Source organism: Heptranchias perlo, chromosome 4, assembly GCF_035084215.1.
Source record: "Heptranchias perlo isolate sHepPer1 chromosome 4, sHepPer1.hap1, whole genome shotgun sequence".
In the NCBI taxonomy this organism is placed as follows: Eukaryota; Metazoa; Chordata; class Chondrichthyes; order Hexanchiformes; family Hexanchidae; genus Heptranchias; species Heptranchias perlo.
The window spans coordinates 3702722-3728816 of NC_090328.1; the positions used below are offsets into that span (position 1 = coordinate 3702722).

The 26095-nt window shown below is 44.7% G+C and overlaps 1 protein-coding gene across 3 annotated transcripts in view; it reads left to right on the forward strand.

The window, feature by feature from the left end:
• rictora (RPTOR independent companion of MTOR, complex 2 a) overlaps positions 1-26095 on the forward strand; it is a 302106-nt gene that overhangs the window by 79533 nt on the left and 196478 nt on the right. For all 3 annotated transcript variants that reach the window (XM_067982377.1, XM_067982379.1, XM_067982378.1), the window contains exon 3: positions 16543-16640. In XM_067982377.1, coding sequence (XP_067838478.1) covers positions 16543-16640 — 98 coding nt within the window. The remainder of the gene's footprint in view (positions 1-16542; positions 16641-26095) is intronic.

Genomic DNA, 26095 nt, shown 5'->3' on the forward strand with positions numbered 1-26095 from the left:
CGTCTCAAGAATTTTATGTTAAAGAACATAAAATTCACAAAAAGTAAAACACTGTTGGCCGCATGGTGACCGGATGATTTGGTTGGTTTATTGAAGGTAGTTTTGTTTGTAATTGTTAAGAGTTAATGATTTTGGCTGGGCTACACATGTTGTAGGAGCCAAATTTTAAAAATAATCTTTGGAGCTAAGCCATGTGGAATTTCATAGGTTACTCTGAGTCATAGCCCGTGGCAACTAAGTGTAATTTTAGGCAGCAACTCAAAAATGTACACTCATTGGCAACCGAAATAATGGTGCCAGTTTTCTGATCTATCACAGTGCGTCTGGGAACGGGGCTGCAGTAGAGTGTTTCATCGAGTGATTCGTTCCTCCTTCACCATTTCAGAGTTCAGGGGTATTCCTACTGGAAGTAATGAATGCTGTAGATTCCCTGTGGGAATTTCAAGGAGTCTTTTCCAACAAAGGAAGAGTGTGTGTTTTTACGGAAGTGGTGAGGTTTTGTCAGTGCTGAGTGTATTCTATAATCATGTTGTGGGGGAGGAGCCAGATAACATGCTTGTGCTTGTCTGGATCCTGAAATTGGACAATTTTAAATTTATGTGGGGAGAAATGATAAACTAGTGAATGGTATTCTTACAAGTGTGTTGCCATCTATGGTGATGTGTAATGTTGGAGTTCAAGAAGTATTAGATTGGCGATTAAGGACCTGCACCATCGCCGATCCAGGTTCCCGGAAGGTTCACTCCCTCATATATATTGCATAATAGTTGAGTGTTGTGATACACTGGAAGTGTTAGGGTGACATTGATGGGGAAGGGAAGTGTGAGGGATAACAGCATGACCACTGAGGGAAGATGGTGTATTTGCAGCATGACAAGTTTACACAGGCAGTTTCCATTATAAATGTGGATGTACTGTAAAACTTCACCATAAATTTGTCTGCAGACATAAGATTTTTGAAGGGTACGGTTGTGTAGTGGTTACGTTACTGGACTAGTAATCCTGAGGCCTGGACTAATAGTCTATAGAACATATCCCACCATCGCAGTTTGTGAATTTGATTTCAGTTTTTGAAAAAAAAAATCTGGAAATAAAAAACTGGTATCAGTAAAAGTAATTGTGAAATTGTCGGATTGTTGTAAAAACACAACTGGTTCAGTAATATCCTTTAGCGAAGGAAACCTGCCGTCCTTACCTAGTCTGGCCTATATGTGACTCTAGTCCCTCACCAATGTGGTTGACTCTTAACTGCCCTCTGAAATGGCAAGCTACTCAGTTGTATCAAATTAGAGATGGGCAATGAATGCCAGCCTGGCCAGCGATGCCGACATCCTGAGATTGAAAAAAGTTTACGCATTTTGCATTATAAATGTGAACATAAGAATTTATAACCGAAAAAAGTAACAAATATGCACTGATACAAGGTTTTTAATATTTATATGCAGTCTTTGTTTCATGTTCTATTATCTTCAAAATAATAGATTGGGCGTAGAGGGATGGGTGAGAGGGAGAAAGAGTATGTCTTTGTGCTGTTTTAATTTTTAAACAAAAAAATGTTTAATTTTAAAGCCAATTAATTACCTTGCGGTTAACATAACTCAAAAATCTTTTGTAAACATGTAAATAGTAAAAGGGTAGTCAAAGGAAGCGTGGGACCGATTAGGGACAAAAAAAATCTTCTTGTGGAGGCAGAGGGCATGGCTGATGAATACTTTGTGTCTGTCTTCACTAGAGAAGAGGATGCTGCCATTGTAGCAGTAAAGAAGGAGGTAGTAGCAAAATTAGATAGGATAAAAATAGATAGAGGAGGTACTTAAAAGATTGGCAGTTCCCAAAGTAAAAAAAATGTCACCTGGTCCGGATGGGATGCATCCTAGGTTACTGGGAAAGTAAGGGTGGAAAATGTGGATGCTCTGACCACAATCTTAGATATGGGGATGGTGCTGGAGGATTGCAAATGTTACACCCCTGTTCAAAAAGGGAGAAAGATAAACCTGGCAATTACAGGCTAGTTAGCCTAACTTTGGTGGTAGGGAAACTTTGAGACAATAATCCGGGACAAAATAAAGTGGCACTTGGAAAAGTATGGGCGAATAAATGAAAGCCAACAAGGATTTGTGAAAGGAAAATCATGTTTGACCAACTTGATTGAGTTCTTTAATGAAGTAATGGTGAGGGTAGTGCAGTTGATGTTGTGTATATGGACTTTCAAAAGGCATTTGATAAAGAATATCAATGTAATACCATAATAGACTTGTTAGCAAAATTAAAACCAATGGGATTAAAGGGACAGTGACAGCATAGATACAGAATTGGCTAGGGGACAGAAAGCAGTGAGTCATGGTGAACAGTTGTTTTTCAGACTGGAGGGAAGTATATAGTAGTGTTGTTCCCCAGGGGTCAGTATTAGGACCACTGCTCTTTTTGATATTAATGACCTGGACTTTGGTATAGAGGGTATAATTTCAAAATGTGCAGATGACATGAAACTCAGAAATGTAGTTCTTGAGCAGTATGTAACTGATCCTACAAGGGGGAAGGCAACCTTGGACCTGGTCCTGTGTAATGAGTCAGGATTAATTAATAATGTCCTAGTTAAGGATCCCCTTGGAACGAGCGACCACAACATGGTTGAATTCCATATCCAATTAGAGGGTGAAAAGGTTGATTCTCAAACAAGCGTACTGAGCTTGAATAAAGGAGACTATGATGGTATGAGAGCGGAATTTATTAAAGTGGACTGGGAAAATAGATTAAAGGGTAAGACGGTACATGAGCAGTGGTGTTCATTTAGGGAGTTATTTTACAACTTTCAAAATAAATATATTCCACTGAGGAAAAAAGGGTGTAAAAGAAATGACAGCCACCCGTGGCTAAGTAAAGAAATCAAGGATAGTATCCGACTAAAAACAAGGACATATAAGGTAGCCAAACTTAGTGGGAGGATAGAAGATTGGGAATTCTTCAAAAGACAGCAAAAAGTAACTAAAGGATTGATTAAGAAAGGGAAGTTAGATTATGAAAAGAAATTAGCAAAAAATATAAAAACAGATAGCAAGAGTTTCTATAGTTATATAAAAAGAAAAAGGGTGGCTAAGGCAAACATAGGTCCCTTAGAGGATGAGACCGGGAAATTAATGGTGGGAAACATGGAGATGGCAAAAATGCTGAACAAATATTTTGTTTCAGTCTTTACAGTAGAGGACACTAAGAATATCCCAACACTGGACAAACAGGGGACTCTCGGGGGGGAGGAGCTAAATACGATTAAAATCACTCAGGAGATGGTACTCAGTAAAATAATGGGACTCAAGGCGGATAAATCCCCTGAACCTGATGGCTTCCATCCTAGGGTCTTGAGGGAAGTGGCAGTAGGGATTGTGGATGCTTTGGTGATAGTTTTCCAAAATTCCCTGGACTCAGGAGAGGTCCCGGCAGATTGGAAAACTGCTAATGTAACACCGTTATTTAAAAAGGGTAGTAGGCAGAAGGCTGGAAATTATAGGCCAGTTAGCTTAACATCTGTGGTGGGTAAAATTTTGGAGTCTATTATTAAGGAGACAGTAACGGAACATTTACATAAGCATAATTTAATAGGACAAAGTCAGCATGGCTTTATGAAGGGGAAGTCATGTCTGACAAATTTGCTTGAGTTCTTCGAGGATATAACGTATAGGGTGGATAAAGGGGAACCAGTGGACATAGTGTATTTAGACTTCCAGAAGGCATTCGACAAGGTGCCACATAAAAGATTATTACTTAAGATAAAAAATCACGGGATTGGGGGTAATATTCTGGCATGGGTGGAGGATTGGTTATCAAACAGGAAGCAGAGAGTTGGGATAAATGGTTCATTTTCGGACTGGCAACCAGTAACCAGTGGTGTTCCACAGGGGTCGGTGCTGGGTCCCCAACTCTTTACAATCTATATTAACGATTTGGAGGAGGGGACCGAGTGCAACATATCAAAATTTGCAGATGATACAAAGATGGGAGGGAAAGTAGAGAGTGAGGAGGACATAAAAAACCTGCAAGGGGATATAGACAGGCTGGGTGAGTGGGCGGAGATTTGGCAGATGCAATATAATATTGGAAAATGTGAGGTTATGCACTTTGGCAGGAAAAATCAGAGAGCAAGTTATTTTCTTAATGGCGAGAGACTGGAAAGTACTGCAGTACAAAGGGATCTGGGGGTCCGAGTGCAAGAAAATCAAAAAGTTGGTATGCAGGTGCAGCAGGTGATCAAGAAAGCCAACGGAATGTTGGCTTTTATTGCTAGGGGGATAGAATATAAAAACAAGGAGGTATTGCTGCAGTTATATAAGGTATTGGTGAGACCGCACCTGGAATACTGCATACAGTTTTGGTCTCCATACTTAAGAAAAGACATACTTGCTCTCGAGGCAGTACAAAGAAGGTTCACTCGGTTAATCCCGGGGATGAGGGGGCGGACATATGAGGAGAGGTTGAGTAGATTGGGACTCTACTCATTGGAGTTCAGAAGAATGAGAGGCGATCTTATTGAAACATATAAGATTGTGAAGGGTCTTGATCGGGTGGATGCAGTAAGGATGTTCCCAAAGATGGGTGAAACTAGAACTAGGGGGCATAATCTTAGAATAAGGGGCTGCTCTTTCAAAACTGAGATGAGGAGAAACTTCTTCACTCAGAGGGTGGTGGGTCTGTGGAATTTGCTGCCCCAGGAAGCTGTGGAAGCTACATCATTAGATAAATTTAAAACAGAAATAGACAGTTTCCTAGAAGTAAAGGGAATTAGGGGTTATGGGGAGCGGGCAGGAAATTGGACATGAAGCTGAGTTCGGATCGGTCAATGCCCTGTGGGTGGCGGAGAGGGCCCAGGGGCTATGTGGCCGGGTCCTGCTCCGACTTCTTGTGTTCTTTAGATTTGTGGTTGGGATCAGATCAGCCATGATCTTATTGAATGGCGGAGCAGGCTCGAGGGGCCGATTGGCCTACTCCTGCTCCAATTTCTTATGTTCTTCTGTAGTAAATAATGTGGAGAATAGTAACAGATTTCAGAAGGTTAGACAGACTGGTGAAATGGGCAGATACATGGCAGATGAAATTTAAGGCAGAGAAGTGTGAAGTGATACATTTTGGTAGGAAGAACGACAGGCAATATAAACTAAATGGTACAATTTTAAAGGGGAACAGAGAGACCTGGGAGTGTACGTACACAAATCTTTGAAGGTGGCAGTGCAAGTTGAGAAGGCTTTTAAAAAAGCATATGGGATCCTGGGCTTTATTAATAGAGGAATAGAGTACAAAAGCAAGGAAGTTATGCTAAACCTTTATGAAACACTGGTTAGGCCTTAGCTGGAGTATTGTGATCAATTCTGGGCAGGATGTGAAGGCCTTAGAGAGGGTGCAGAAGAGATTTACTAGAATGGTGCTAAGGATGAGGGACTTCAGGTATGTGGAAGCTGGGACTGTTCGCCTTCGTGCAGAGAAGGTTAAGGGGAGATTTGATAGGTGTTCAAAATCATCGGTTTTGATAGAGCAAATAAGGAGAAACTGGTAGCAGTGGCAGAAGGGTCAGTAACCAGAGGACACAGATGTAAGGTGATCGGCAAAAAAGCCAGTCGCGACACGAGGAAACTTTTTTTTTACCGCAGCGAGTTGTAATGATCTGGAATGCACTGCCTGAAAGGGTGGTGGAAGCAGATTCAATAATAACTTTCAAAAGGGAGATAGATAAATACTTGAAGGGAAAAAATTACAGGGCTATGGGGAAAGAGCAGGGGGGGAATGGGACTAATTGGATAGCTCTTTCAAAGAGCCGGCACAAGCGCCATGGGCCGAATAGCCGCCTCCTGTGCTGTATCTACTATGATACCTCACTAGTGTTTTGTTGACCGTTAAAATAAGGCTTTAAACTTTTTTTTTAAAAACCGACATATTTCATAATTTGATTTATTTATTGAATTGTCTTGTATCTTTTAATGCCTCCATTTGAAGGTTTAAGCCTCTCCCAAAAGCCTGGGTTGGAATGGTATTTTTGCCTAATCCTGTGGCTCCATAAGCTGAATTTGATTTGTGCAGTCTTAAGTATATGCAGTATACCTACTTTCCCAAGATCCAGCAGTACCTCCATCCCTTTACTGAGGAAATATTTGAAGTTTCTGATCAAAAGTTTTTCAAAATGAGTTGAAGAAAAGCCAAGAGGAAAGAATTTAAAATTTAAATCTAGTGCTTTGTTTAAACAGAGGATTTTTAAATCAAAGGTTGGGGTGGGGGTGGGTGGGAAATGTGAGAGAGAGAAAAAAAGATTACAGACCCCACCACTTATTGCAGGCGTGTTGGTGTCAACACAATTTGTCCACCAAACGCGGTGGCCAGTGTAACCTGATGGTCAAAATCCTGGAGGCGGCCGGCAATGCGGTGCAGGACAAGAAATCTGTAACAGCCGTTAAACATTGCACATCAATTCCAAAGATGTAGAACCATTTAAAAGCAGAGACCATGCTATCTTCTGACACTTTTACAGCATTGGGTGTGTTTTCTGTGTATTACTCAGATGGTTTACCAAAGTCAACTTTGTCTCTGTATCCTGTATGGAGTGTGCTTAAACGGAGAGACACTAACCTTGATTTGTCGCTGTCAGTGTCCCATCACAAGGACAGTGTGAGACATGTTTTTCTTTCAAGGCATGCTGTGCTATGAAGGGAATTACATATGCCAATGTCTACACTTTGAGCCTGGAAGATTGAGACTTGCACAACTTAGTGGCCTGTTTAGTTACTACTTCAAGGTTTGTTATCAACTTGATTGTAAAACAGAGCCTGGAATTTGTGATAGGAAATAGGGAATAACTGGGATTATAAAGAAACCACAATTTGAAGCGGTGTGAACAGCTACTTCAACTGGTCGAAATAGTGGACACTTATGGTGGTGGAAAATAATTAGCACCATAGACGGCTGTCTGGGATAAGGGGGGGTAGTGTAAGTGGTGGGGACTGTACTGAGTACACTCCTGTCGGGAAACTGCGCTGGTTAGGTTATGCTACAAGTTTCCACTAAAATTCATTTGCATACTTACAAATGTGAAATCTTCTATGAACCAGTGCAATCGAGCTACGTAATAGATCTTAATTGTCTCTTTTTTTTCTTTCCATTGAAAAATATTCCTTGATGTATTTCATAGAATCATAGAAAATTTACGGCACAGAAGGAGGCCATTCGGCCCACCGTGTCAGCGCGGCTGAGAAACGAGCCACCCAGCCTAATCCCACTTTCCCGCTTTTGGTCCATAGCCCTCCAGGTCACAGCTCTTCAGGTGCACATCCAGATATTTTTTTAATGAGTTGAGGGTTTCTGCCTCTACCACCCTTTCAGGCAGTGAGTTCCAGACCCTGACCGCCCTCTGGGTGAAAACATTTTTCCTCATTTCTGCTCTAATCCTTCTACCAATCACTTTAAATCTATGCCCCCTGGTTATTGACCTCTCTGCTAAGGGAAATAGGTCCATCCTATCCACTCTATCTGGACCCCTCATAATTTTGTACACCTCAATCAAATCACCCCTCAGCCTCCACTCTTCCAAGGAAAACAACCCCAGCCTATCAAATCTGTAATCATAGCTAAAATTCTCCAATCCTGGGAACATCCGCGTAAATCTCCTCTGCACCCTCTCTAGTGCAATTACATCCATCCTGTAATGTGGTGACCAGAACTGTGCGCAGTACTCAAGCTGTGGCCTAACCAGTGTTTCGTACAGTTCCAACATAACATCCCTGCTTTTATATTCTATGCCTCAGCTAACAAAGGAAAGTATTCCATGTGCCTTCTTAACCACCGTATCTACCTGTCCTACTACCTTCAGGGATCTGTGGACATGCACTCCAAGGCCCCTCACTCCCTCTACACCTCTCAGTATCCTACCATTTATTGTGTATTCCCTTGCCTTATTTGCTCTCCCCAATGCATTATCTCTCACTCCTCCGATTGAACTCCATTTGCCACTTTTCTGCCCATCTGACCAGTCCATTTTTTTATTCGTTCATGGGATGTGGGCATCGCTGGTGAGGCCAGCATTTATTGCCCACTCCGAATTGCCCTTGAGAAGGTGGTGGTGAGCTGTCTTGAACCGCTGCAGTCTGTCTGGTGAAGGTTTTCCCACAATGCTGTTAGGAAGGGAATTCCAGGATTTTGACCCAGCGACAACGAAGGAACGGCGATATGTTTCCAAGTTGGGATGGTGTGTGACTTGGAGGGGAACGTGCAGGTGATGTTGTTCCCATGTACCTGCTGCTCTTGTCCTTCTAGGTGGTAGAGGTCGCAAGTTTGGGAGGTGCTGTCGAAGAAGCCTTGGCGAGTTGCTGCAGTGCATCCTGTGGATGGTACATACTGCAGCCACTGTGCGCCGGTGGTGAAGGGAGTGAAAGTTTAGGGTGGTGGATGGGGTGCCAGTCAAGCGGGCTGCTTTGTCCTGGATGGTGTCGAGCTTCTTGAGTGTTGGAGCTGCACTCATCCAGGCAAGTGGAGAGTATTCCATCACACTCCTGACTTGTGCCTTGTAGATGGTGGAAAGGCTTTAGGGAGTCAGGAGGTGAGTTACTTGTCGCAGAATACCCAGCCTCTGACCTGCTCTTGTAGCCACAGTATTTATATGGCTGGTCCAGTTAAGTTTCTGGTCGATGGTGACCCCCAGGATGTTGATGGTGGGGGATTCGGCGATGGTAATGCCGTTGAATGTCAAGGCGAGGTGGTTAGACTCTCTCTTGTTGGAGATGGTCATTGCCTGGCACTTGTCTGGCGCGAATGTTACTTGCCACTTATGAGCCCAAGCCTGGATGTTGTCCAGGTCTTGCTGCATGCGGGCTCGGACTGCTTCATTATTCGAGGGGTTGCGAATGGAACTGAACACTGTGCAATCATCAGCGAACATCCCCATTTCTGACCTTATGATGGAGGGAAGGTCATTGATGAAGCAGCTGAAGATGGTTGGGCCTAGGACATTGCCCTGAGGAACTCCTGCAGCAATGTCCTGGGGCTGAGATGATTGGCCTCCAACAACCACTACCATCTTCCTTTGTGCTAGGTATGACTCTAGCCAATGGAGAGTTTTTCCCCCTGATTCCCATTGACTTCAATTTTACTAGGTCTTCTTGGTGCCACACTCAGTCAAATGCTGCCTTGATGTCAAGGGCAGTCACTCTCTCCTCACCTCTGGAATTCAGCTCTTTTGTCCATGTTTGGACCAAGGCTGTAATGAGGTCTGGAGCCAAGTGGCCCTGGCGGAACCCAAACTGAGCATTGGTGAGCAGGTTATTGGTGAGTAAATGCCACTTGATAGAGATGTCGACGACACCTTCCATCACTTTGCTGATGGTTGAGAGTAGGCTGATGGGGCGGTAATTAACCAGATTGGATTTGTCCTGCTTTTTGTGGACAGGACATACCTGGGCAATTTTCCACATTGTCTGGTAGATGCCAGTGTTGTAGCTGTACTGGAACAGCTTGGCTGGAGGCGCAGCTCGTTCTGGAGCACAAGTCTTCAGCAGTACAGCCGGGATGTTGTCGGGACCCATAGCCTTTGTTGTATCCAGTGCACTCAGCCGTTTCTTGATATCACGTGGAGTGAATCGAATTGGCTGAAGACTGGCTTCTGAGATGGTGGGGATATCGGGAGGAGGCCGAGATGGATCATCCACTCGGCACTCCTGGCTGAAGATGGTTGCATATGTTTCAGCCTTGTCTTTTGCACTCATGTGCTAGACTCTGCCATCATTGTGGATGGGGATGTTTGCAGAGCCTCCTCCTCCCGTTAGTTGTTTAATTGTCCAGCACCATTCACGGCTAGATGTGGCAGGACTGCAGAGCTTCGATCTGATCCGTTGGTTATGGAATCTCTTATCTCTGTCTATAGCATGTTGCTTCCGCTGTTTAGCATGCATGTAGTCCTGAGTTGCAGCTTCACCAGGTTAGCAGCTCATTTTTAGGTACGCCTGGTGCTGCTCCTGGCATGCTCTTCTACACTCCTCATTGAACCAGGGTTATTGGCAATGGCAGAGTGAGGAATATGCCGGGCCATGAGGTTATAGATTGTGCTGGAATACAATTGTGCTGCTGCTGATGGCCCACAGCGCCTCATGTTTGCCCAGTTTTGAGCTGCTAGATCTGTTCTGAATCTCTCACATTTAGCATGGTGGTAGTGCCACACAACACGTTGGATGGTGTCCTCAGTGCGAAGACGGGACTTCGTCTCCACGAGGACTGTGCGGTGGTCACTCTTACCAATACTGTCATGGACAGATGCATTTGCGACAGGTAGGTTGGTGAGGACGAGGTCAAGTAAGTTTTTCCCTCGTGTTGGTTTGCTCACCACCTGCCGCAGGCCCAGTCTGGCAGCTATGTCCTTCAGGACTTCGCCAGCTCAGTCAGTCGTGGTGCAAGCGAGCCACTCTTGGTGATGGATATTGAAGTCCTCCACCCAGAGTACATTCTGTGCCCTTGCTCCAAGTGGTGCTCAACATGGAGGAGGACTGATTCATCTGCTGAGGGAGGACAGTAGGTGGTAATCAGCAGGAGGTTTCCTTGCCCATGTTTGACCTGATGCCATGAGATTTCATGCAATGTTGAGGACTCCCAGGGCCACTCCCTCCTGACTGTATATCACTGTACCGCCACCTCTGGTCAGTCTTTCCTGCCGGTCGGACAGGACACACCCAGGGACGGTGATGGAAGAGTCTGGGACGTTGGCTGAAAGGTATGATTCTGTCAGGCTGTTGCACACTAGTCTGTGGGACAGCTCTCCCAATTTTGGCTCAAGTCCCCAGATGTTAGTGAGGAGGACTTTGCAGGGTCGACTGGGCTTGGTTTGCCTTTGTTGTTTCCGGTGCCTAATGGTCCGTCAGGTTTTATTCTTATTATGACTTCTTTTAGCGAGATTTTACAACTGAGTGGCTTGCTAGGCCATTTCAGAGGGCAGTTAAGAATCAACCCCATTGCTGTGGGTTTGGAGTCACATTTCGGCCAGACCGGTTAAGGACGGCAGGTTTCCTTCCCTAAAGGGCATTCGTGAACCAGATGGGTTTTTACGACAATCCGGTAGTTTCATGGCCACCATTACTGATACTAGTATTTTAATTCCAGATTTTTTTATTTAATAATTGAATTTAAATTCGCCAGCTGCCGTGGCGGGATTTGAACTCATAACTCCGGATTATTAGTCCAAGCCTCTGGATTACTAGTCCAGTAACATAACCACTATGCTACCGTACCCGTACTGGGATCATTAAAAGTGGTAACCTAGTGCAGTTTTATTAATGCAGCTGAAAATGCGTTTTATCGCCAAAAATAAGTACTCCACCTGTGAGTAATTTGATTCAAAATCACTGAAAATGACTTTTTAAAAAAAGACAATACTGAACCATTTAATAGTTTCATTCGGAACATGGGAACAAGAGTAGGCCATTCAGCCCCTCGAGCCTGCCCCGCCATTTGATAACATCATGGCTGATCTGTGATCTAACTCCATATACCTGCCTTTGGCCCATATCCCTTAATACCTTTGGTGTACACTAGTCAGTTTCTCAGTAAATTAAATATTTTTTTAATACGAAAAAGCTTTTAAAACGAGCCTGCTTGTGACTGTGGAAATGAGTACAATTTGAAGAACCTTCCCGAACCAGCGCATTCGGCGGAATCTCAATTTCAACATGGTGGCGTGCCCAGGTTATGCTGGAACCTGGGTGCAAGACTAGAGGAAGCTCCACCCTCTTCTCTCTCCCTCCCCCCCCCAACTTTGTTTTTTGTTAAACATCCGAAAACATTTTAAACTGAGAGGAGGTAAATTCCTTATTGTCATTGTGTTCAATGCGAGTGATTTTTGAAGCAAAGAACTTCTAATTAGCTCACCTGATGTCATGTTTACAGTTGGAAAATGTAAACATTTTAATTACTAACAGTTGTCAGTGTCTTTTCTCTTTCTTTTCAAATAAAAACAAACTTGTTGAATTTTAAAAGCTCTAATTGTTTTATTGATAGTAATTAAAATGTTTGGCGTTTTTTTTATAACAGTGAGTGATAGACACACATCCAGGGCCCAATTGCAAAGCATCAATTTCAGTTGTTTACAAAGGTCCCTTAGAAAGTCATGAGACATGGCATGTCCTCACAAAGCACTGTCTGGCCCATGCCCGACCCCTTCCCTCACTGCAGACACAGATGAGAAATCCACCAATCGCCAGTTGTACCAAACCACAGGTTCACCTTGTACTGTTCTGCCACACCCAGGTTTCCTACTTCAGTATGATCAGACTCCAGGATCTCTGCCCCAATTCTGTCAAAGCCCAGGAACATTTCTCAGTTATATTAAAGCCCTGGACTGCCTCCAGTTGTAGCTAAATCCCATCCTTCCTTCCCCAGTACTGCTGAGTAAAGATACAAGTGTCCAATTGGTGCGTTTACCATCTTGCTGTGTATTTTTAGCTTTAAATATGGTACAGGCTCGTGCCTATGCCAGGTCTTTGAAAGAGCTATCCAATTAGTCTCATTCTTCCCTTCTCTTTCTCCATAGCCCTGCATGTTTTTTCCTTTTCAGGTATATATCCAATTCTCTTTTGAGAGTTACTATTGAATCTGCTTCCACCCCCCCCCCCCCCCCCCACTTTCATGCAATGCATTCCAGATCATAACTTTCTACATTATATTTTTTTTACCCTCTGGTCCTTTTGCCAATTACCTTAAATCTGTGTCCTCTGGTTACTGACTGTCCTGCCAGTGGAAACAGTTTCTCCTTCTTTACTCTTTTTTTCAAAATTCATCATAATTTTGAACACCGCTATTAAATCTCCCTTAACCATCTCTGCTCCTAAGGAGAACTATCCCAGCTTCTCCAGTCTCTCCACATATTTGAAGTCCCTCGTCCCTGGTATCATTCTTGGAAATCTCCTCTGCACTCTCTAAGGCCTTGACATCCTTCCTAAAGTGTGGTGCCCAGAATTGGATACAATACTCCAACTGAGGCCTAACCAGTGATTTATAAAGGTTTATCATAACTTCCTTGCTTTTGTACTCTATGCCTCTATTAATAAAGCCCAGGATCCCATATGCTTTTTTAACAGCCTTCTCAACTTGTCCTGCCACCTTCAAAGACTTGTGTACGTTCTCACCCAGGCCCCTGTTTCTGCACCCCCTTTAAAATTGTACCATTTAGTTTATATTGCCTCTTCTCATTCTTCCTTCCAAAATGCATCACTTCACACTTCTCTGCATTAAATTTCATCTGCCATGTGTCTGCCCATTTCACCAGTCTATGTCCTCCTGAAATCTGTTGTTGTCCTCCTCGCTGCTTACTACCTTTCTGAATTTTGTGTCATCTGTAAACTTTGAAATTATGCCTTTTATACCCAAATACAGGTCATTAATATATATCAAAAAGAGAAGTGGTCCTAATACTGACCCCTGAGGGACGACACCACTGTATACATCCCTCCAGTCTGAAAAACAGCTGTTCACCACTACGCTCTGCTTTCTGTCCCGTAGCCAATTTTGTATCCATGCTGCCACTGTCCTTTAATCCTATTGCTTCAATTTTGCTAGCGACACTTTGAGAGCAAGCTCCCAGGTCATTTTTGTGGCTCCATGATGTTGTCAGTTTGTGGAATTGTTTATACTGCAGGAGTGTAGTTAATGAACGGAGCCCCATGGTTCTATAATCAGTAATGTAAATGGCCCTCATCTTTCAGTGCAAGACATGTCAAGTCTCGGGTAGAATAATGAAATCCTGAATTTTGAAGTATTTTATTGATCCCATGTTTTACTGGCCTGCCCACCCCCACAGTGATGCAAATTTAAGTGTCAGCACTCGACATCAAGCACGTGTTCAGACTGCAGTTGGTACCATAGTGCATATCTGTCTGTTGCAGCTGATGTGTTGCAGAAGTGGATCTGCACCAGTGAAAGCAGAGGTGAGAGAGAAATACTCTTCCATCAGCAAAACATACCTGAGCTGGCTAACAGATATATCTAACGTCTGTGTATATATTAGGATACTTTAGTCCTGTATGTAGATCCTGCTACGAACTGATTTTTGGAAGGCAAATAAATTGTCTATCTCAGCTGCCCTGTTGAGTGGTGTCAGTTAATGTAGATATCAAAATACCAAAACTAACAGTCTCTTGGTGTCCCAATACATAATTTCAGCAGGAATGATTCATCAGTTATAGTTTTGTTAGGTGCCTTTCATCTTGCAGTTTACATGTTTCTGCAATTATAGAATCATAGAAAGATTACAGCACAGAAGGAGGCCATTTGGCCCATCAAGTCCGTGCCAGCTCGATGCAAGAGCAATCCAGCTGGTCCTACTCCCCCGCCCTTCCCCGTAGCCCTGCAGATTTTTTCCTTTCACGTACTTATCCAGTTCCCTTTTGAAAGCCACGATTGAATCCGCTCCCACCACCCCCCTTGGCAGTACATTCCAGATCCATTATATGATCTACTCGTCTGGAATTTCCAGAATCGTACACTGATACAAGAGGTCTCTTATTGAACACACTGGGTTTGCAATATCTCACACATCAGGATTGGCAGTGGGTAAATAATGGTTCAGTTCAATGACTCCACAAAACAAGTTAGGGTGACCCTTCGTGCACCTCTGCTTACCTCCCTCCTATTTTCTCTCCACTTTCCTCGTTTGCTTTATTGGCGTGCAGTTCCAGTCACCAGTAGCCTTCTGGTGTTTCACCCAAATAACCATTCTTAATGTGTAAGTTTGGACAGTGGGTGCTGACAGACTATTTGGGACTGGGCAAGATTGCAACCAAGCCCAACCATACCCTCATCTGATGTCTGTAAATGCACAATTTCCAGCAGAAGTCACTGGACAGTGATCAAGACCTGGAATCCTGGTTGACTTTCTTTCTTTCTTCCCCCTTGTCCCCAAATCCAGGTGCCATGAGACCAATTGCAGTTCTGCATCTCCTGCCCCACTGAGATCAATAACTCAGGACTGACCTGACCTTTAATTTTGATATATTGCAGTGTAGTACACCTCGAGCTGATTTAGTTAGGCTGCCGCACCGAGGAACCTGAGTGTTTAGAAACTCAGATGGCTACAGTGTTCGATCTTCAGGTCAGACACCCTTGAAGTGCACAATTGTTAAATGAAACTTCTTACATATTATCCTTTTTACAGTCTGCAGCCTTATCTCCCATCAGTAGAGAGTATATTTGCAAACCTTGTATTTTTCTCCCAGCGCTATGCACTGTTTACTGTCTGTGAGAATAGACAGACAGCCTTCTCCCACTATCTACCAGAGCTGTATTGTAACTGACTGACTGGGTTATATGTCTGAACTTTCTCTGGCACCTGGTAAATGCATGCACACCATTTTGCTGCTTGTTTCCACATCCCAGCTCTCCATGTTTTTTTTTATTCGTTCACGGGATGTGGGCGTCGCTGGCGAGGCCAGCATTTATTGCCCATCCCTAATTGCCCTCGAAGGTGGTGGTGAGCCGCCTTCTTGAACCGCTGCAGTCCGTGTGGTGACGGTTCTCCCACAGTGCTGTTAGGAAGGGAGTTCCAGGATTTTGACCCAGCGACGATGAAGGAACGGCGATATATTTCCAAGTTGGGATGGTGTGTGACTTGGAGGGGAACGTGCAGGTGGTGTTGTTCCCATGTGCCTGCTGCTCTTGTCCTTCTAGGTGGTAGAGGTCGCGGGTTTGGGAGGTGCTGTCGAAGAAGCCTTGGCGAGTTGCTGCAGTGCATCCTGTGGATGGTACACACTGCAGCCACAGTGCGCCGGTGGTGAAGGGAGTGAATGTTTAGGGTGGTGGATGGGGTGCCAATCAAGCGGGCTGCTTTATCTTGGATGGTGTCGAGCTTCTTGAGTGTTGTTGGAGCTGCACTCATCCAGGCAAGTGGAGAGTACTAGGCTATTTGAACCAGCAGGGAGTTCATATTCTTTTAAATTTGTACCTTCAGTACAGTGGCATGCCTGTTATGTTACTGGACTAGTAATCCCAAGAATGTGAGTTTAAAATCCCACCATGGCAGTTTAAATTTGTGAATTGTGAATTTGAATTCAGTTTTTTAAAAAAACTAAATAAATCTGAAATAAAAAGTGATGACGAAGCTGTTGGATTGTCGTAAAAACCTAACTGTTTACTAATGTCCTTCAGGAAAGGAAACCTGCCGTCCTTCCTGGTTTGGCCTATATGTGACTTCAGTCCCACACCAATGTGATTGACTTTTAATTGCCCTCAGAAATGGCCTAGTAGGCCACTCAGTTGTATCAAACTGCTACAATAAAAGGTTTACAGCAAAGCCCCAAGATTCCAATACTCTGATCCTGGCACAGATCAGGGAATCAGGTGCAACGGTCAGCATGCCTGATTCATGACACTCCCAATTTTCTGGCCAGCATTGGAGTCTCACGATTAGTAGGCTTAACGGTGTTGAGTACGTAGTCTATATGTAATGGAGCACAAATTCGGGGAACGCTGCATCAAATCTCCGTCAGTTGATTCCCCAGATGCAGACACTTAGTGACGTTCTTTTGTATTTTATTCTAGACCCTTCAGACAACCTTCACGAGATCCTCCAGAATGTGGCCAAGCATCAGGGAGTTTCTAACATGCGAAAGCTGGGTCACCTGAATAACTTTATCAAGGTAAGTGACAGACAGTAGGAGACAACACAGGCATGTAGAAACAGGCTGTTCAGGAGAAACTGCAGGGAAACATAGTGGTTAATTCATGGGGTTCGAAATGAAGCCAACAGGGCCAAAATAAATCTGCTACACAGGTGGAAAAGATGGTGCAGTGGAAATTCCTGAGGCTGGCAACTACAGCGTCTGTGTCTGTCAGTGATCAAGTATTAGAACCCGGGCAGGTGGCAGAAGAGACCCATCTCTTGCTCAATTATTAATAAATATTAGAGCTGCAGTGTACTGCAGGCAGCAGGTTCAGACCATGACCTGCACAGAGCCATGTGGAGTTAGACGACTGGCTTGATGCTGCCAATTCCTGCGTTGCTCCCTGGCTAGTGACAACAAAACTCCATGTGCACAGAGCTTTGCTCACTGCATGCTAGCTATTGGTTAAAGTTTAATGTTAGGGACTGGGAATGTCTGCTCTTTGCCAACATTGAAAATACTCAATTACATTTTAAAAAGTACAATGCAGCTGGTGTGTAACCACAAGGGTGTTTGCCTTTTGGAACTGACTGCAGTCAGAGTTTGATTTTTGCACTTGTCCGTTCCATATTGACCAAGAAGTGGTATAAAAGGCCCATTTGGTATCCCAGTGGGGTTTGGCCAGTGATGCCTATGTTGAGGATAGATATTTTGTGAAGTTGAGGCTAATGGCAGCTGGCAGCACAGAAAAGCTGATAGAAATTGGACTGGATATTATTTTTTTTTATTATTCGTTCACGGGATGTGGGCGTCGCTGGCGAGGCCAGCATTTATTGCCCATCCCTAATTGCCCTCGAGAAGGTGGTGGTGAGCCGCCGCCTTGAACCGCTGCAGTCCGTGTGGTGACGGTTCTCCCACAGTGCTGTTAGGAAGGGAGTTCCAGGATTTTGACCCAGCGACAATGAAGGAACGGTGATATATTTCCAAGTCTGGATGGTGTGTGACTTGGAGGGGAACGTGCAGGTGGTGTTGTTCCCATGTGCCTGCTGCTCTTGTCCTTCTAGGTGGTAGAGGTCATGGGTTTGGGAGGTGCTGTCGAAGAAGCCTTGGCGAGTTGCTGCAGTGCATCCTGTGGATGGTGCACACTGCAGCCACAGTGCGCCGGTGGTGAAGGGAGTGAATGTTCAGGGTGGTGGATGGGGTGCCAATCAAGCGGGCTGCTTTGTCCTGGATGGTGTCGAGCTTCTTGAGTGTTGTTGGAGCTGCACTCATCCAAGCAAATGCAGAGTATTCCATCACACTCCTGACTTGTGCCTTGTAGATGGTGGAAAGGCTTTGGGGAGTCAGGAGGTGAGTCACTCGCCGCAGAATACCCAGCCTCTGACCTGCTCTCGTAGCCACAGTATTTATATGGCTGGTCCAGTTAAGTTTCTGGTCAATGGTGACCCCCAGGATGTTGATGGTGGGGGATTCGGCGATGGTAATGCCGTTGATTGTCAAGGGGAGGTGGTTAGACTCTCTCTTGTTGGAGATGGTCATTGCCTGGCACTTACCTGGCGCGAATGTTACTTGCCACTTATGAGCCCAAGCCTGGATGTTGTCCAGGTCTTGCTGCATGCGGGCTCGGACTGCATCATTATTTGAGGGGTTGCGAATGGAACTGAACACTGTGCAGTCATCAGCGAACATCCCCATTTCTGACCTTATGATGGAGGGAAGGTCATTGATGAAGCAGCTGAAGATGGTTGGGCCTAGGACACTGCCCTGAGGAACTCCTGCAGCAATGTCCTGGGGCTGAGATGATTGGCCTCCAACAACCACTACCATCTTCCTTTGTGCTCGGTATGACTCCAGCCACTGGAGAGTTTTCCCCCTGATTCCCATTGACTTCAATTTTACGAGGGCTCCTTGGTGCCACACTCGGTCAAATGCTGTCACTCTCACCTCACCTCACCTCTGGAATTCAGCTCTTTTGTCCATGTTTGGACCAAGGCTGTAATGAGGTCTGGAGCCGAGTGGTCCTGGCGGAACCCGAACTGAGCATTGGTGAGCAGGTTATTGGTGAGTAAGTGCCACTTGATAGCACTGTCGACGACACCTTCCATCACTTTGCTGATGGTTGAGAGTAGACTGATGGGGCGGTAATTGGCCGGATTGGATTTGTCCTGCTTTTTGTGGACAGGACACACCTGGACAATTTTCCACATTGTCGGGTGGATGCCAGTGTTGTAGCTGTACTGGAACAGCTTGGCTAGAGGCGCAGCTAGTTCTGGAGCACAAGTCTTCAGCATTACAGCTGGGATGTTGTCTGGGCCCATAGCCTTTGCTGTATCCAGTGCACTCAGCCGTTTCTTGATATCACGTGGAGTGAATCGAATTGGCCGAAGACTGGCTTCCCTGATGGTGGCGATATCGGGAGGAGGCTGAGATGGATCATCCACTCGGCACTTCTGGCTGAAGATGGTTGCAAACGCTTCAGCCTTGTCTTTTGCACTCACATGCTGGACTCCGCCATCATTGTTGTTTAATTGTCTACCACCATTCACGACTGGACGTGGCAGGACTTTGATCTGATCTGTTGGTTGTGGAATTGCTTAGCTTTGTCTATAGCATGTTGCTTCCGTTGTTTAGCATGCATGTAGTCCTGAGTTGTAGCTTCACCAGGTTGGCACCTCATCTTTAGGCACGCCTGGTGCTGCTCCTGGTATGCTCTTCTACACTCCTCATTGAACCAGGGTTGATCCCCTGGCTTGTTGGTAATGGTAGAGTGAGGAATATGCTGTGCCATGAGGTTACAGATTGTGCTGGAATACAATTCTGCTGCTGATGATGGCCCACAGCGCCTCATGGATGCCCAGTTTTGAGCTGCTAGGTCCATTCTGAATCTATCCCATTTAGCACGGTGGTAGTGCCACACAACACGTTGGATGGTGTCCTCAGTGCGAAGACGGGACTCCATCTCCACGAGGACTGTGCGGTGGTCACTCCTACCAATACTGTCATGGACAGATGCATTTGCGACAGGTAGATTGGTGAGGACGAGGTCAAGTAAGTTTTTCCCTCGTGTTGGTTCGCTCACCACCTGCCGCAGGCCCAGTCTGGCAGCTATATCCTTCAGGACTCGGCCAGCTCGGTCAGTAGTGGTGCTACCGAGCCACTCTTGGTGATGGACATTGAAGTCCCCCACCCAGAGTACATTTTGTGCCCTTGCTACCATCAGTGCTTCCTCCAAGTGGTGCTCAACATGGAGGAGGACTGATTCATCAGCTGAGGGAGGACAGTAGGTGGTAATCAGCAGGAGGTTTCCTTGCCCATGTTTGACCTGATGCCATGAGATTTCATGGGGTCCAGAGTCAATGTTGAGGACTCCCAGGGCTACTCCCTCCTGATTGTAGGCCCAGTCTGGCAGCTACCTCTGGTGGGTCTGTCATGCCGGTGGGACAGGACATACCTAGGGATGGTAATGGAAGAGTCTGGGACGTTGGCTGAAAGATATGATTCTGTGAGTATGGCTATGTCAGGCTGTTGCTTGACTAGTCTGTGGGACAGCTCTCCCAATTTTGGCACAAGTCCCCAGATGTTAGTAAGGAGGACCTTGCAGGGTCGACTGGGCTTGGTGTTTTGCCGTTGTCGTGTCTGGTGCCTTGTGGTCCGTCCGGTTTTATTCTTATGACTTTTCGTAGCGAGATTTTACAACTGAGTGGCTTGCTAGGCCATTTAAGAGGGCAATTAAGAATCAACCACATTGCTGTGGGTCTGGAGTCACATATAGGCCAGACCAGGTAAGGACGGCAGGTTTCCTTCCCTAAAGGACATTAGTGAACCAGATGGGTTTTTACGACAATCCGGTAGTTTCATGGCCATCATTACTGATACTAGTATTTTAATTACAGATTTTTATTTAATTGAATTTAAATTCGCCAGCTGCCGTGGCGGGATTTGAACTCATGACTCTGGATTTTAGTCCAGGCCTCTGGATTACTAGTCCAGTAACATAACCACTATGCTACCGTACCCGATAATGGACAACTCACAGAAAACTGATCTAATTCATGCACCAGTTAGTTCTGTGTTTGAACTCCTGCACTTTGTGCAAGCTAGTGAACTGGTCGAGCATGCCAAAGTTTCCCCACTACAATATCAGGGATGTGGGACTATCTGACCTGTACAAGATTATTAGCACAGCAGCACCATGAACTTTCAGCATTTTACAGGGGGAAGTATATTCCACTAAACTGAACTCTGCATTATTGAGAGAAAGATCTGTGCAGTTGCTGGTGTCCCTGTATTGTCTCTTCATGTTTCATACTTCAGAATTGGTGGTTGGAAACAACCCTAAGGCAGGGTTGTACACTGAGCAAAAAGAGGCAGTGCAGTGCTCCCACCAACCGCTGAGTCAATTTTGTGAAACCTATTAAGTCAGTTGATGTACAAAAAAGAGCAGCAACTGACCGACAAGAACATTCTGTTACTTGGGATGGGGAGGAATCTTCATTTTTTCCAAATGTTGCTGAAATGTTGAAGTGAAGTGGGGAGGGGGCGGTGTAATACTCTTGTGTACGACAGCTTAGGTGGCAGCTTTTTCTCTACTTTCTGTTTTCCATCGTCTGTATAAAGCCATGTCCCCACCAGGTGCTGCATCTACATTTTCATTAAAAATAGTGAACAAAAGCCTCGTCCTTAGTTTGCTGTTTATAGTGTTGGAGGGCCAGTGGTTAGTGCCCTGTTTGGGGTGGAGCAGGAAACAAGTTACCTTTCATGGAACGATGGTCAGTACGAGCCAGCTTGAAATTAATGGCACAGGTGCTAATTGTATACTGTTTCTAAATATTAGTATTGTTACCTGATGGTTACAGCTAAATACTTTGGTATGCAGTCTTTATCAAGTCCCATGCTCATTGGTTCAATCCATATGGAGTTTGAGTGCTGACAAACTTGCTGTTAGCTGCACGTCCGTCCCTTTTTGAAAGTTGAATCCCACCTGCCCGCCTTCTCATTATATCCCTCAATCCCTTATCTCTCCAAAAACTCATCTAATTGTCTCTTAATCTCATTTACACTTTCTGCTTCAACTTCCTTCCCTGGTAACTTATTCCACAACTCAATTACTCTGAGTGAAAAGGTTCTCCTTAACCTAATTTCTTATAAATATTTGACTGGTGTCTCCTGGTGTTTGAAATCTTCAACATAGTGAGCAGTTTCTCTAGATCAGCTTGGTCAGTTCCTTGCGTGCCCTCCTGCACCCGGCCCATGTAATATGCTGTATCAGTGGTGCATTCACAGGTTGAGATGGGTTTTGCTGTCTGTCCACTGTTGGTTTTGCTCTTTGAAAGCAGCAGAGTGTGATATGTGGGAGTGTCTTGGTCTTCAGAGGGTTAAAATATGCTGGACAGGTCTATATGTACAGTAATGAGCGCAGTTCAGTTCAATATGTTAATGAGGCTCCCATCTTTACAGTACTCTGCTGATCATTGACAAATTCCCCGCCCTCATTTCCTTCCTAATCCTTCCTGTGTCAGGTTGGAACATCTGCTCACGGGCAATCACCAACCCCACACTATTGCTGGAAGCTAAAGAAGTGCACTCTGATGCTGGTAATTTCTGCCCACACTACCCTCAAAAGTTCTTTTGCAGCCACTATTCATATTCGAGGGCGAAAGTGGTAGGATTCTGTAGCTATTTTCCTCCTTGGCAGAAAACAAATAAGCCAGGTGCAGAATTCCCTAACCTGAGACACAGAATTGAAGTACCCAGTTGTACTACAGTTTAATATTTATCTCTACTCACTTGAGACAAAAAGGTTATATCTAGATTTAGGAAGAATTGTAAAAGGTCTAGTATAATGTGTGTGACATTTGATCCATGGTTATTGAAGGAGTAAATGTCTTATGCCCATGTGTGCTACACAGTTCCATCTATAAGTTGTTTATTTTTCCTCTTTTGAAGCAAGTATATAAACTGGGACGTTCATGGGAAGTATCTTTGGTACAATTGTACATTGATATTGCATCTGCTGGGAGAATTATTGGCAAGTTAAATGTTCAAGTGGGAATCATATTCATAGCAAACGGGTAGCCATGAAAATAAGCCAATGTAAATGTAATCCTGTTACAGTATTGGCAACTGATCAACCAAAAATTGAGAGAATGTCCGCAGTGGAGTTTGAGCTGGTTACAAGGAATTACTGAAGTGCTACTCGAGAATAGTCGGGACACTGCGTGTTTACACTTGTTTTTGTTTTTCCTTCTCTGCAATAGTCGAGCTTCCGCAGCTGGCACTTCCTAGAAGTGTTTGTATATCTGATCCTCTCGAGCCACTGAGATGAGTAAGCCAGTGCATGAGGCCAGTGTGTCTCCCTATCTCTCTCTCTCTCTCTTTATGACTCGTCTCCTTTTAAGGTTCACAGAGTGAGGGCAAGCAGGCCAGGCTGGTGATGTGATCTCTAAGCACTGTGAGTGTCATACAGTGATGTTTTCCTCCTGACATCACCTCTGTGGGCAAAAGTTACTGCAGGCTAAGAAAATGCTTGTTATTTCTCAATGGCACTGACTGTTGCTGGACTGAGGTCCCACAGGTGGCAAACAGTTTCCAGTACTTCACCCAAGTGGCCATACGTTGTGTGTGCAACTTAGGGTTGTCAATCCTTTTATTATTCTGGGATCTCCAGGAATGAATCTCCCGGACACTGCTGCGAGCAACCTGGGAGAAAATAGGGAAGTAGTACAGTGGCAGTGCACCAATGAGAGGAAGCTGAACCTTGGGCGGGCGCGGAGGCCAGTGGGCACAGAATGGATTTCTGCTAGACGGTTAGGCTGTGCTGGAGCTTTTGAGGGTTCCATAGGCAGTAAAGTTCCCAAATAATAGCTATTTGTGTTTTGGCTGCAACAGTAGCCATTTTAGGTAAGTATTTGTGGTAATGAATGAGACAGGCCAAATGGAGCAAGTGTCAGTGGGGGAGCATTTAGGAAGCAGCGATCATAGCATCATAAGGTTTAGTATAGCTATTGAAAAGGACTCTGACCACTCAAGTTAAAATACTCAATTGGAGGAGGGCCAATTTCAGTGGGATGAGAACAGATCTGGCCCGGGTAAATTGGAATCAAAGATTGGCAGGCAAAACTATAATTGAATTGTGAATGGCCTTTAAAGAGGAGATGGTTCAGGTAGAGACAACATACATTCCAACGAGGGAGAAAGGTAGGGCAACTAAAGCCAGAGCTCCCTGGATGACACAGGCGATAGAGTAAGATGAAGCGGAATGACAGGTGTCAGGTTGATAACACAAGTTAGAACCAGGCAGAATATAGAAAGTTCAGAGGGGAAGTGAAAAAGGAAATAAGAAGGGCAAAGAGAGAGTATATGAATAGATTAGCAGACAACATAAAAGGGAATCCAAAAGTCTTCTACAGACATGTTAACAGTAAACGGGTAGTAAGAGGAGGGATGGGGCCGATTAGGGACCATGGAGGCAGTGGGCATGGCTGAGGTACTAAATGAGTACTTTGCATCGGTCTTTACCAAGGAAGAAGATGCTGCCAGAGTCTCTGGAAAGGAAGGTATAGATAAGATACTGGATGGGCTAAAAATTGATAAGAGGTACTAGAAAGGCTAGCTGTACTTAAAGTAGATAAGTCACCTGGTCCAGATGGGATGCACCCTAGGATGCTGAGGGAAGTAAGGGTGGAAATTGCAGAGGTACTGGCAATAATCTTCCAAACATTCATAGATACGGGGGTGGTGCCAGAGGACTGGAGAATTGCAAATGTTACACCCTTGTTCAAAAAAGAGTGTAAGGATAAACCCAGCAACTATAAGCCAGTCAGTTTAACCTCGGTGGTGGGGAAACTTTTGGAAACGATAATCTGGGACAGAATTAACAAGTCATTTGGATCAGTGTGGATTGATTAGGGAAAGCCAGCATGGATTTGTTAAAGGCAAATCGTGTTTAACTAACTTGATAGTTTTTTGATGAGGTAACAGAGAGGTTAGATTGGGGAAATGCAGTTGATGTGGTGTGTATGGACTTTCAAAAAGCCTTTGATAAAGTGCCACATGGTAGGCTGGTTATTAAGATTGCAGCCCATGGAATAAAGGGGGCAATAGCAACATGGATATAGAATTGGCTAAATGACAGGAAACAGAGTAGTGGTGAATGGTTGTTTTTCGGACTGGAGAGAGGTGTATAGTGGTGTTCCCCAGGGTCGGTGCTGGGACCACTGCTTTTCTTGATATATATATTAATGACTTGGACTTTGGAGTACAGAGCACAATTTCAAAATTTGCAGATGACACAAAACTTGGAAGGGTATTGAACAGTGAGGAGGATAGTGATAGACTTCAAGAGGATGTAGACATGTTGGTGGCATGGGCGGACATGTAGCAGATGAAGTTTAATGTGGTAAAATGCTAAGTGATGCATTTTGGTAGGAAAAATGAGGAGAGGGCACAATTCTAGAAGAGGTCGAGGAACAGAGGGATCCGGGAGCACATGTGCACAAATCTTTGAAGGTGGCAGGGCAGATTGAGAAAGTGGTTAAAAAAGCATGAGGGGTCCTGGGCTTTATAAATAGAGGCATTGAGTACAAAAGCAAGGAAGTCATGATGAACCTTTATAAAACACTGGTTCGGCCACAACTGGAATATTGTGTCCAGTTCTGGGCACCGCACTTTAGGAAGGATGTGAAGGCCTTAGAGAGGGTGCAAAAGAGAATGATTCCAGGGATGAGGGACTTAAATTACGTGAATAGACTGGAGAAGCTGGGATTGTTTTCCTTGGAACAGAGATGGTTAAGAGAAGATTAGCTAGAGGTATTCAAAATCATGAAGGGTTTAGACATAGAGAGAAACTGTTCCCATTGGCGGAAGGCTCAAGAACCTGAGGGCATAGATTTAAGGTGATTGGCAAAAGAACCAAAGGTGACGTAAGGAAAAACTTTTCTACACAGCGGATGGTTGGGATCTGGAATGGACTGCTGGATGGAGTTGGGGAAGGCAGATTCAATCATGACCTTCAAAAGGGAACTGGATAAGTACTTGAAACAAAAAAAATGTGCAGGGCTACGGGGAAAGGGCGGGGGAGTGGGACGAGCTGGATGAAAGACGGGTACGGTAGCATAGTGGTTATGTTACTGGACTAGTAATCCAGAGGCTTGGACTAATAATCCGGAGTCATGAGTTCAAAGCCCACCACGGCAGCTGGGGAATTTAAATTCAATTAATTAAATTCAATTAATTAAATAAAATCTGGAATTAAAATACTAGTATCACTAATGGTGGCCATGAAACTACCGGATTGTCGTAAAAACCCATCTGGTTCACTAATGTCCTTCAGGGAAGGAAACCTGCCGTCCTTACCCGGTCTGGCCTAAATGTGACTCCAGACCCACAGCAATGTGGTTGATTCTTAATTGCCCTCTGAAATGGCCTAGGAAGCCACTCAGTTGTAAAATCTCGCTTAAAAAAAGTCATAATAAGAATAAAACCGGACAGAC